Here is a 13,643-nt window from a genome sequence, read left to right on the forward strand (position 1 = left end):
TCCGTCATGCTGTGTGTTCCCTTGTGTGCCTCACTGTGAAGTTTAGTTTGTATTTTCCCAGTATAGTTTAGTTTTGTATCTTTTCCTCGAGTCTGCAATAAAGCAGTGCTTTTGAGTTTATTCCCCGTGAGTTTGCATTTGGGTCATCTCCTGCCTGCACACAGCCGAAACATGACAAAAATAACATCATCGTTTACCCTCACACTATATCTTGCAGAGACGAACATGGTTATCAAGCTAACTTAAACAAGTACATCTTGAGGACAGACTCACATTTAAGTGCTTAGACACAATTTTAACTATATTAATGCAATATTTAAATAAAGATTGGTCAAAATAATTTAGTCGTTCATGAGAAGTGATGCATTAAAGTAAACGCTTTTAATAATGCCACGAAGTTTAGATATGTACTGCTTTAAAGCAAGAACATAAGGTCACAACAGCTGCACATGAACTAATAACCATGTTCCTAGCAATGCACTGACACTATTTCCATGCCTATCTACTTGTTAGACTATTATCCTGCTTGTGACATAATCACCCTGTTTATCAGGTCACGCGTGTTGCCTTCTTGTTCAAATAAAGATGTGATCTAATTTCCCATCAGAGAATTTCAAACCCTGCAATGATTTACCCAGATGTCAATACGTGCTTAACTTGTTGTCCATTACAAACACAAGTACTCTCTAATTCTAGTTTCTAGTTCTGTTACTGATATTCAATAATGTTAGAAAAAAGGCAATATTTAATACAACGGGCCAGTAAGTGTTTTCATAATGTTCAGACCCTCTGGCCTCCGAAGTAATAAGACTCTTTAACACGCAAGTGAAATATACCTACCAGCCACTTCATAAAGTACACCTGTTCAATTGTTCATTCACTCAAATATCTAATCAACCAATCACATGGCAGCAATTCAGTGCATTTAGTAGGGTAGACATGGCTAAGACAACCTCATTAAGTTCAAACTGAGCATCAGAATGGGGAAGACAGGTGATTTAAGTGGCATTGAATGTGGTAAGGGTTAGGGCCAGCTGCTTTTGAGTGTAGTTCCACATCGGTAGAAGATCAGTTGAACACCACAGCCTGCCTGAGTAATGCAGTTGACAGTGTCCATCCCACAGTGTGCAGATGTGTACTGATGGCTGCTTCCAGCAGGACAAAGCGGCATTCCATTCCTCAAAGCACAAATCATCACAAACTGGTTTCTTGAACATGACATTCAGTTCACTGTCCTTAAATGCCCTCCGCAGTCACCAGATCTCAATCCAGTAGTGCACTTTTAGGATGTGGTGCAATGGGAGATTCACATCGTGGCTGTACATGTCAACATGGACAAAATCTCAGACGAATATGTGCCGCAGAGAATTAAGGCAGTTCAGAAGGCAAAATGGGGTCCAACCATGTACTAGCAAGGTGTATCTAAGATGATACCTTGCTTATGATACAATATTAGAAAGTTGGATAAATTAACAACTGTATCTTTTTTCTTTGTTTTTATTTCCTATTAATTCAATCCCAGAAGCCTATTGAACACTGTGTGTTAAAACAATATACAATACAGAAACATAAGTAAATACAGCATAGTTTCATATGCAGACATATGCTCACTGCAAGAAGAATAAATGGTCTGATTTGCCAAATGTCATAATAAGTTATTTTCAATTTTACTGTTACACAAATACATAAAATGTAAACCATCTAAAGCCCATAAAAGGGTGGCTTTCTTTTAAAGGCTTTTCTTTCTTCCTGATGTGTAACAAGAGGAAAAGCAGAAGTGGTCATATTATTATTCATACAGGATCTCTGCTAGACATTTCTCAAAACATCCTGTTTTGAGAAAAAAAGCATCAATTCTGAAAAAAACTCATGGCCCAATTTGTTTTTTTTTTCTACCAAAATGACATCAATCTTCTTCCATTAATAAGTTACGTTAAATGTTTTCTTTTTCTTTTAAATATTTCCACAGGCTTTGTGGAGATAAATCCCCTCTCATCGTCTCATCTTTAATGATTGATCAAAATGTCAACATGTGTCCAGGTTGCAGTCCAATACAGGCGGACCTTTTTATTTAAAATAGTTACTGGATCTGTTCTTGGGGAAGATGAGAACGTTTTTATTAAAGATTCTGAGGTCCTTCTGTTAGCGTAGCAGTCTTGGAGGATTTAAAAAGGTAAGAGGCCTATATAAGCACCTTTTGGTGAAAACAAAATGACTAAGGTATTATGGTATTATTTTACAGTGACTGGCCAACACTGAAGACACAATATGATCCTCATTTTTGATGAAAAACGACATTTTATTTTTCACTTGTCTCTTGGTGAGTTACTGGAGGTTTTTGTCTCAGTTTGACTTCATGTGGACATGTGTTTTCTTGAGTGGAGACTGAGTGAGAAGTGCGAGTTTCAGTATTTACGTCACAATATTATTTGATGACTGAAAGAGTTAACCTCCTAAGACCCTAACTCTTCCACGGCATGCATTTTTAATTTCTCTTTGATATTTGGGCTGATTGGGACCCGATGAATGTAAAAACAAAGAATTACCAGATTTTTTTTTTTACCTGATTTTTGTTTCCAAGAAAAATGAGAGTCAGATATGAGGATATTCGTTTAAAATTTCAATAGAACAGTAGCAGTATAATGTCCCCGTAAGTGGATATCAGGCCCTTGTAGAGCAAAATTGAGTATTTTGGTCTAAATAACCCAAAATGTGATGTCCACATATGTGGACGCCAGGTCCTAGGAGGTTAAACATTGTTTACCGGATGAATTTAAAATTATCTGGGACCCTCTTATGTTCCCGATCTGTAAAATATTTGACTACAGTAAAGGCTTTTAACTAAAGAATGCTGTTTTATATGTAAATCACTGGGCTGTCAGGCTTAATCAGATCACTTTTGCGATATGTATTTTTGCTGCAGGCCTGTTGAGTTTCCTGCAGTTTACAGGTCAGTAAGTAACCCATGAGTATTCGGATACTTTGATTTCTACATTAAAAAGATAAAAATTGTGAAATGTGGTTGAGGACAAGGTGACACATTGTGCATCCTTTGTGGTTTTGTTTTTCTCATACCCAGAATGTGAGAATATTAGGCTGGTCGGACCTTCGCGTTGCTCTGGCAGAGTGGAGGTCTTCCACAAAGGCAGTTGGGGAACTGTCTGTCACGATCAGTGGAGCATTGCTAACGCTGAGGTGGTGTGTCGAGAGTTAAGCTGCGGGACAGCTATCGAGGCCAAAAAAGACGCCTTCTTTGGACAGGGAAAGGATGAGATCTGGTTGGATGACGTACAGTGTACTGGGCATGAGTCTTCCATCCTTCAGTGTCAGCACAAACCGTTTGGGGTAAATAACTGTGGCCACAATGAAGATGCAGGAGTGGTCTGTTCAGGTAAGCCCCAATGATGTTTGACATATTTTTGTTTTCCCTCACAAACCTTCATACAAAACCTTTTCTTCGAGAAAATGTGCTAAGACATTTATTTACTTGCTGCCACATGTTAACAGCTTTCTCAGTCCAATATAATATCACTTTAACAAATGCAACATGTTTAGGTTAGGTAGGTGGATTTTGTCACATTCTACCATTTTCCAGTCTTTCTGCCAAGCTAAGCACTGCATTAAAAGTTAAAGTTATCAGAATTCAGGCAGAATTCAATCACATCAGCAAGATGTCAAAACTGTCCCTTACCGTAAAATGTGGAACTGTTGTTTGAAATTGAGAAATCCTGTACAACCTAAGAGAAAACCAGCTAACACAGCAATTATGTCAGCTCACCATATGCTATGTGGTTTAGGTTTCTCATTGCTGCAACATTTCTTCAACAATTAAACTTCGAGAACAGTCAGCATGGAGTCACATTTGCTCTTCTTGAGTTAGAGAAAGAAGCAAATGTGCTATACTTATAGCATTTATAGATAACGTACATGTCTCATGATTGATTTGTTTAATTTAGTTTTTGCTCCTTCTATTGTGGAAAGAAAAATGATGTCACACACTTTTATGCATGAGTCAGTATATTTAAAAAATGTATTTAAACTGTGCTAAGATATATGAATTAGTATGTTTATCTTGCCCAGACACTAAAAAACATTTTGATCAAACATTATGCACACAGTCCTGTTGAAAACAATTTGCAGTGTATAACTCTTGATACATTAAAAGTTTAGCTTTGATTACAAACAATTATTTTGTGCATTATCAAGAATTTAATATCAATTAAAAACAGGTAAATTAACAGTTTGGCTTCTTTAGAAGTAAACTTGAGCTTTTGTGATAGTGGAAGACAGATTTTTTTTTGCTGGAAAGAGCATTCTCCTAGTCTTGAGGGTATCAGCAGATACTTATGAGAGCAGTATTAATTTCTCCAATTGACCTTTAACATTCTTTTGCTTTCCCAAAACGTTGATTTTGTTCATCTGCACATAGCGTTTTTAATGGGAGAAACGTTTTGTCACTCATCCAAGTGACCTCTTCAGTCTCAGCTCACTGCAGGCCAGTGGACACTCTTTCAATGATGAGGATGTACACATCGTGGAGGAACGCTGATTGGAGCGAGGAGTCAAGGAGTCCATTTACGTGAAAAGGGAAAGACCATCTCTGAATTGAGATGGGGGCCTAAGGATACACATCTTTCACCATCTTAAAACGCTGTGATTGCAGCCATTCCCCAACTCTCTGTGAATGCTACGTATGGCCATTGGTCAGTGGTCTTTGACCAATTGTTGTTGATCAGTGGTTGTTGATCAGTGGTCATGACAATTTGCATATTAATGATCAAAAGACTGACCTCACAGCCCATTGTTCATTCAGTGGGCTGGTTTGAGTTATTGTTCAATATACTGTTTATAAGGTTGGGGAAACCTGCAGTCAGCCGAGACTGAAGAAGTCACTTGGATGAGTGACAAAACGTTTCTCCCACTGAAAACGTTATGTCCAGATGAACAGAAGAACAGAATCAACCTTTGGGATTTACTTACCCGGATGATTGAGCATGCATCAAGACATTCTTGTGTTTTCTTTTGGTAATATGCTTTAGATGCCAGTTTATTCCAATTTGGTTCTGACAAAGTTAAAATCTTCACTAGAATTAGTTGTATTATTGTATATAGACTATGGGAAATACAGACACACTGGCTGATTGTATTATTATTTATGAAACATATTATTTTATTGCATTTAATATCCACATCATTTGCAGAATATGTGCGCTTTGAGAAAGGAACCACTCGTTGTAATGGCAGAGTGGAAGTCTACCACAAGGGTCAGTGGAAAAGAGTTTGCAATGACTGGGGCAAGGAAGCAGCTCAGGTGGCGTGCAGAGAAGCTGGCTGCGGCGATCCTCTCAGTCAGAACGAAACACCATATTTTGGAGAAGCACATGAACTGTCTGCCATCAAAACCACTTGCTCTGGAAATGAGAACTCAATCTCACAGTGCAAACTTAAAGATTTCAGAGAAAGCTGTGTTGATGCTACTGTTGTCTGTGCAAGTAAGTTGTACGTACCCAGTAAAACTGATACTGTTAGATTGTCCTTTTCTGAAAGAATAACCATGCCCTTGACTTTTTTTCTTTTTTTTTTCCTCAACAGACAGTCAACCCATTCGGCTGGTGAATGGGACTAATCGCTGCTCTGGTAGAGTGGAAATCTACTATAAAGGACAATGGGGAACAGTCTGTGATGACAAATGGGGGATGCAAGATGCAGCTGTAGCTTGTCGAGAGATGAACTGTGGGAATGCTCTCTCAGTCAAGTACAAGGCTTACTTTGGGAGAGGTCAGGATCAGGTTTGGTTGGATGAGATGGAGTGCACTGGTCATGAAATGTTACTCGGTGACTGCCCTCACAAAGATTTTGAAGAACATGACTGTGACCACAGTGAAGATGCTGGTCTTGTGTGCTCAGGTAACACAGGCTCTGTTCTGTTTGTTTCTCAAAACTGAGTTTTAATGACAATCCTAACGATGCCAAATTTTGCTTTGCAGAGACAGTCAGATTAATAAATGGGAGTGACGCTTGTTCTGGCAGAGTGGAGGTTCTCCACGATGGCCGATGGGGGAAACTTTGTAGTAATAACTGGGGTCTTAAAGAAGCTACAGTCATATGCAAGGAGCTCGACTGTGGAGCTCCAAAAAATTCCAAAGACACCTTCTACTTTGTTGACAGCTCACTGCGAGGGCTCACAAGTAGATGCTCTGATAATGTGAACTCTATCAGCCAATGTCAACTTCAAGAACACACAGGACCATGTGAAGGTGTTTCTCTCGCATGTGCAGGTAAAAGATACAGATATGCTGCAATCCTGCTTTCCAAAAATAGCAAACGTCATGTTTGGACAACTTTTAAAAGAAAAGGTTGACTCATGTGGAGTATTTCTTTCACTTAATATGTACTCGTGAATGTGTTTAAAGGTCTGAGGCTCATCAAAAGCATTTAAACTAAAATCCTGAAGGCTCAGTCTACTGATAGACACTCACAAGTTAAAGACAATATAATGGGTTACAGTTCTGCACTTTAACTTTTCATAAAGGTTTCATAAAGTCATTTCTGCATTCTCTGTTTGTCTTTCTGTTTCGTTGTCCACCAACTACTTCTTTACAATTAGGAGCTGAGCAACTAAACGTGGCATAGCTTAAGACTTTGAAGTTTCTTATCTATATCAGATATTATTATATCACTATGTAGCCTAGCAACCACCTAGCAACATGTTAAAATGACCTATTTTTAATGTTTGTCTGCCTGCAACAGGTATCGTTTTATTTCACCACGGTAACAGGTAATTTATATCTACACAACCTCAGTTACTCCTGACGTTATGACACCATCAGGGTGGAACCAACTAGCAATGGACTAAAATGACCTGTTTTTTTTTTTTGCCTTTATGCACTTAGAGCTTGTTATAAAAGCATTCTGTTTCAAGACATTAACATCTCATTTATATCCACAAACTCTGATTGTTACATGATATACACTAAATGGAGAAAAGTATTGGGCAACACTGCTTAATCTTTGAATTCTACTCCCATTGCCAACACCGATTTCTGAATCAGGCTCTCAGCCATGTAGTCTGCTCTTTGTTTGTGTCTCAGACTGCTCACGTATGATGGATAAATATGAAGCTACACAACATGTTGCTGTAAAACTAGTTTCTGCTGTCCCCAAGATGCCAAAAATGAATAAATAAAAAAATCTGTTACAACAAATTTTAAAATTGATGACAACCTTAAAAAAACAACGACAAAAAACCCCCGCAACAGCTTATAATATTTATTGGTATTCGTTTAATGTGTGCCCTCAGGTCAACCACCGCTAAGGCTTGTGAACGGCATTGACCGATGCTCTGGCCGAGTGGAGATTCTGCATGACGGCCAGTGGGGAACAGTGTGTGATGATGAGTGGGACTTAAGAGATGCTGAGGTGGTGTGCAAGGCCATGGACTGTGGAACACCTCAGAGAGTTAAACCTGGTGCCTTCTTTGGTGAAGGCCAAGGAGTGGTCTGGCTGGATGATGTCAACTGTCTGGGTAATGAGACGTCACTTGTGCACTGCAGACGTTCCTCCTTTGGAGAAAATAACTGTGGTCATGGTGAAGATGCAGGAGTGATTTGTTCAGGTACATACTATTGATGTTTCATTTCACAAAGTGTCTCTTTTTTTTACCTTTAGATCCCAAAAAGTTCTGGATGTAGCATTTTCTTTGGATATTTATTTCATTTTTTTTTTACTATGTACTCCAAAAAATGTTCAGTTATTGATTACATAGCAGTTATATCTACAACACCAATATCAGATGGAGTTTCAATTAATACAATTCTTTCAGATGAACACCAATGAATTGCTGATATTTTTTCTCTACTGTGCTTTGTAGCTGTCATTCGACTAATCAATGGGACTGACCTGTGCTCAGGAAGAGTGGAGGTCCACTATGGGGAACACTGGTCACAAGCATTTAATGTTAACTGGGGAATGAATGAAGCTGCTGTGGTGTGCAGAGAGATGAACTGTGGAGATCCTGTCAAGATCTCAGAGTCATTTGGTAAAGGTCGAGATCTGAGAGGGTACGAGATTCGCTGTAACGGCAGAGAGAGTTCTCTCACGCAGTGCACGTTTAGAGACCATACCAGATCTATCACCGATGGTACTGAAGATGCCTCTGTGGTATGCTCAGGTAAAGTCTGATGTCAAATTGAAATTAGACTTTCAAAAAGACAATGAATCCATCATATTCTTCTTTAAAAAAAACTAAGATGGAAATTGTTTCTGGCCCTTTCACATAACCTTTAAATATTGGTACAAGGGCTTCAAGTTACATGAACAAATACAGAAAACTGGACTAACTTTAGAAAAAAGACTAGTGATTTAGTGAAACACTGTGTTCATGCAAAACACCAGATTTATAATTATATAATGAAACCCCAAGCGGTGATTTGTCAGGTACCAATCTAGATATGGAATATCTAGAATAAATATGGAAACTATGTTCAACTAAAAGGTTAGATTAGAAGGCACAAAAACTTAAGACTTTCCAACAATCTTATATACTGAGTTTTTAAGGTGTGCTATGTTTTTGCGTATACTGTCAAAAGCTCAGTAGGCTTAGTCCCGACATACCACACAAAAATTCATCCTACTCAGACATGAAGCAAAAGTATCAAGATTTCACAAGCACAGTCACTAAAAATAATCAAACACTAAGACACTGTGTATGTACAAAACTAATGGCATATATCAATAATACCAATAGCATCACTCTGGCTTTTGACTGGCTTTTGACAACCACCAGTCAGAAGAATGGATACATTTATCCAAGCTTCAAATTCGATCATCTTCCTCAGCATGGCAACCACAAGCCAAAAAAAGGATTTAGCCTCGCTAGCCAAGCATAAAGATAACTGTAATGTCTGTAAACATGAACTAAATCTTAGAAGCCCATTAACCACAGGTCCTCTTTGTATCAAACAAGCACACTCATTGATAGATTTTCTCTCTCAACTGTCATTTCCATTGGACCAACTTCTACAGATATCACATACATGTCGATATATTACAGTATGGATACATTTTCAACATAAAAGATGTTTTAGGTGCTTGGACTGTCCACTGCTGTTTGGATCCAGCACAAAATTAATGTGACGCAACACAAAAAATATTAACCACTTAATCAGTCAGCAGTACATCCCTAGTTCAAAACAAAAAAAAAGTAATACAGTGCAGTATATACAGTTGTGTGTGTCAAGTAGTATTTCATGTACATTAATATAACAGCTATCATTTCCAGGAAACGTGAGATTAACTGGTGGATCTACTCGTTGTGATGGAAGAGTAGAGATTTATGACAAAGGTCAGTGGGGGACTGTGTGCGCTGATTCCTGGGACATGAATGATGCAACAGTGGTGTGCAGACAGTTGGACTGTGGGAAACCTCACAAGCTTAATGAGGTTGGCCCTGGTACAGGACAGACCTGGACTGATCAAATTGAATGCAATGGAAGAGAGTCTACATTGAATCAGTGTCCACAAAGACCAGGTCTGGACAGAAACTGTGACACAACTGTAGTTGCCGGTGTTTCCTGCACAGGTAAGAAGAAGCAAAAATAAAATGCCAAAATGTAATTTTGGCAGCTTCTTCTTCTTCTTCTGCTTCTTCTTCTTCTTCTTTTTCTTACTTTTTAAGATATTGGCTTCTGAATTTAAATAATGTATAATATACCTAGGTACGTCACAGTTTAAAAAAGAATATTCTTATATACGTGTGGCTATATTTTTTGTTTACTTCACAGGGAGCTTGGCAGTGCGGTTGGTTAACAGTACTGATGAGTGCTCTGGGAGAGTGGAGGTCCGTCACGGCGAGCAGTGGCACGCAGTATGTGACACAGACTGGACTCTAAGTAAAGCTGGAGTGGTGTGTGAGCTGCTGGAGTGTGGACGTGCCGTGAATGCTCCTGGCGCTGCTTTTTTTGGCCAAGGCAGTGGGTCAGTGGTGGAGGCTAGCACTTCTTGTTTCCACAGCGTGACTTCTCTTCAAGAATGCTCGGTGAAGGGTTTTACAAGAGAAGACTGTGGGCATGAACATGATGCCGGTGTTCTCTGTGCTGGTAAGGCTTTTTATATCAAAGTTGGTTTCATAAATTTCCAAATTATAACACTGAATTGAAAAACTGTCGTATTTAATTTGGTCAGCCATGTGCAGATTAATGTTTAACAAAATTATTTTCTTTTTGTGTTTTTGATTTTTTTCTTTAGAAAATGTACTTTATTTTTTTTACACCTATCTGGTTTAGGAAGTAGGATTAGCCAGCAACTGTTTTGCCTATTGCTTGCTACGTATTGCCAAACAGTAAGCTGTAGAGGTCACTGTTAGACAAAGCCAGTCTAGGTAATGCTTTCTTTATAGCTAAGCTAAGCTCAGCTAGCTTACTAGTTATTTATCTTACATAGACTTGAGTAGTATGGACTTCATCCATTAAAAAGCAAAAACATCATATTTCCCATGACTTGAAACAGTTGTTGCAATACTCCTTTTGCCTAACATAATGGACTAATAAACGATATAATATCCAATTAATATTATATTTTGGTATTTGTTTTTTATGCATTAATACAAACATTTTGTATAATATATACAGAAGAATCCTTTCAAGTCCTTTTATAATTTTGTCTTCTTTTTGGTTGTTTTAAGGACTTTCCATTGTACTTGTATTCACTCTTTCTGCTCTGTTATGCAGCACAAGTCCGGTTGGTGGATGGCTCAGGTGAATGCTCCGGCAGAGTGGAGGTCTTCTATAAAGGACAGTGGGGAACTGTGTGTGATGACGATTGGGAAATGAGCGATGCTGATGTGGTATGCAGACAGCTTGATTGCGGTCATGCCATTTCAGCACCTCTAAGTGCCCATTTTGGTAGAGGCTCTGGTCCAGTATGGCTGGATAATGTGGGATGCTCAGGCCAAGAGTCTGCTCTTACTCATTGTTCACACGATGGTTTTGGAGAAAATAACTGTGGGCACGATGAAGATGCCAGCGTTATCTGCTTAGGTAAGAGACATAGCTCATTTTGAACTGACAAATTATCTCATTGCTCCTGAGAAAGTTGTTTTGGCTGTTATACAAGAAACATTTATTATCTGCTTCAGGTGGTCAACAGAAGCCCAAAATCACAATAAGTCCTGCTCCAGAGGTGAACTGGGGTGACAAAGTTGAAATTACCTGCACGCTAGTAACAGAACGCATGGGTGGGAGATTTCTCCTGAAAAAAACCCAAGGGTCATTTCAAATGGAAAAATTCTCAGATCATGCATCTGCAACATTTGTCTTCCTGAAAGTGGACTTAAGCCAAAAGGGTTCATACTACTGTGAATATCAAAAGGTGTTGCCCAGTGAAGTCATCTACTATCCTCAAGGAAATCCTGCTGACCTTTCCGTTGTAGGTCAGTAATTTTGTGCCTTGTTTCCTCTGTTTTGCACATTTATCGGAAATTTAACTAACATGCATGCTTTGATATATCTATTTATATTGTTTGCAGTTAAACTGGAAAAACCCAACATCTCCCTGATGTCCCCCAATGCAATGGAACTCACCAATCCTGACACAATTTCTGTCTCTCGAGGCAGCACCTTCACTGTCACTTGCTCTGTTCATTCTATATACCCTAGAGGCGTCTTCTATTTCACACATTTAAACACAAACACTACTGAATCAAAGTCAGCATTTGGCCACTCAGCCTTCTACCTGGCCAATTTTGAGCTCGCTGCAATAAGTCATGAACAGCACGGAGAGTATGCCTGTCTCTACAGCGTTAGCATCGCCAAAAAATCCTTCAATTCAGTTCCTTCAAAGACTCTCAATATCAATGTAATATAAACTATTTATATCGTTGTTATTTCTTCTTTTCTTGTTGATAATAAGTTAATCAAGTGCATTTGATTAGCACCACATGGAAGCAGTAAGTTGTGGACACTGCTTCTGCATCACTCACTGGTGATGAGTGTTTCACTTTACTGTGGAGCCATTTTGGTCCACTCTTCTTTACAAACTTGTTTTAATTCAGCCACAATGGAAGGTTAGCTCCTTTTAAATAAATGGAACACATTGTAATATGCAATGTATTGTTGTTCAACCAAGGTTGTGTTTATCAAAGACCTGTCGAGAACCAGAGGATTGTTTTATAATCGTGTCTTTATACGTAAAAAGAGGGTGTGCTGGTCATGTGTTGCGGGGATGAGGACCCAAGTGCATACTCATGTACTGGATAGCATCAGAGGCATCTGTACAGCACACAATAGTGGGCTACTGGAACAAGAAGGCATAAGTGGACACCAACAGCTTGAATGCTACTATGCAAGTAATCCCACAGAAGGTGTTACACGAAGAGGACAGAGGATGTGGTCCCACATAAACTTCACAAATAAAAATGTCACTGAAGGCCACGTGCTATTCTGAGCATTTTTTATTTTAAAAAAACCAAAACAAAACAAAAATGGCATTTTCTATAACTAGCTCTGATGAAACTTGAATACATGATATATTATCACACAAGCGTGGGTAAAAACAAAGTAAAAAAAGAACAAAAAACACCTCTCTAACAGGTTTAGTTGGTTATGGCAATGTAGTTGAGCGTCACTGTTCCTTTCAGAGCTTAAGGAAGTCCTCCAATTGTTCCATCTCGATTGCATTGTTAAATGCATTGATGTCCTGTAAAAGAGAAGACATGCATGATGGATATTAACCTATTTAAAAAATATTGCTCTGTGTGCTGTACATTTGTCCAATATGACATACAACACAACAAGCCATAAATTTAGCTAACTGAGATCACCATTAGTTACAGTTATTCTTACTGGGGTAAGAATATGACAGTTCATGTTAACAACCCACAAAGAGACACAAACCATTAAAAAAAAAAAAACAATAACTCAACTGCACATGAACAAACAAAACAGCTCCCTACTGTTGGGTACGCATTGTGACAGCAAAATATAAAAACACACACACACACACACACACACACACACACACACACACACACACACACACACACACACACACACACACACACACACACAATAACCCAGTTCATTTGATCAGAATGTGACCTTAGGCCATGGCAAACAGATAATAGTTTAATCCTTTTTTAATCCAATAAGCGTTTTATCTTTCTTTGCAATGAGTTCCATTCCTTTATAGCCCAGTTCTTTCAGTTGAATTTGTTCTTGCTATAGATAATAAAAAAGAAAAATAGCAGATCGAAGAGACTAAGAAAAACGAACAATATTAAGTTGCCTTGTGGCAGGAAAAATTTGAAATCTTAAAACAGCCTCCGCTGTGGCTGATTGGCTTACTGCTGTGAGATTATTAATATCTTTGGGAAAGACTATCAGGGCTGTCTCACACCTCTTTCTGATGCTGTCTTTGCACACTCCACAGCATTTTTTGAGCTTTAACCCTATAATGCCCTTGGTATCATATTTCATTCATGAGTTTCTGAGACCTCTATCTCATCAACATGATCAATACTTGCCATAATTTCAAAATGTTATGGACAAAACTCTTTATTTGGTTAAAAGTAACATTGTTGTTAACAAAAAGTTGCCAATGTATCAAATGCGATACAAAAAATATATAATAAATATATAATAAAAATA

At 38.4% G+C, this 13,643-nt stretch overlaps 1 protein-coding gene across 1 annotated transcript; it reads left to right on the plus strand.

Annotated features, from left to right (window-relative positions):
- Nucleotides 1–980: 980 nt before the first annotated feature.
- LOC134643560 (deleted in malignant brain tumors 1 protein-like) lies at nucleotides 981–11,436 on the plus strand. The gene is made up of 11 exons (XM_063495988.1): nucleotides 981–993; nucleotides 2,924–2,950; nucleotides 3,080–3,391; nucleotides 5,593–5,926; nucleotides 7,317–7,615; nucleotides 7,871–8,170; nucleotides 9,281–9,451; nucleotides 9,783–9,971; nucleotides 10,728–11,036; nucleotides 11,135–11,233; nucleotides 11,324–11,436. Exons 1-11 carry the CDS (start codon nucleotides 981–983, stop codon nucleotides 11,434–11,436), a joined length of 2,166 nt encoding a protein of 721 aa, XP_063352058.1.
- Nucleotides 11,437–13,643: the final 2,207 nt, after the last annotated feature.

The sequence above is a fragment of the Pelmatolapia mariae genome, linkage group LG15 (assembly GCF_036321145.2).
Source record: "Pelmatolapia mariae isolate MD_Pm_ZW linkage group LG15, Pm_UMD_F_2, whole genome shotgun sequence".
NCBI classification, from domain to species: domain Eukaryota; kingdom Metazoa; phylum Chordata; class Actinopteri; order Cichliformes; family Cichlidae; genus Pelmatolapia; species Pelmatolapia mariae.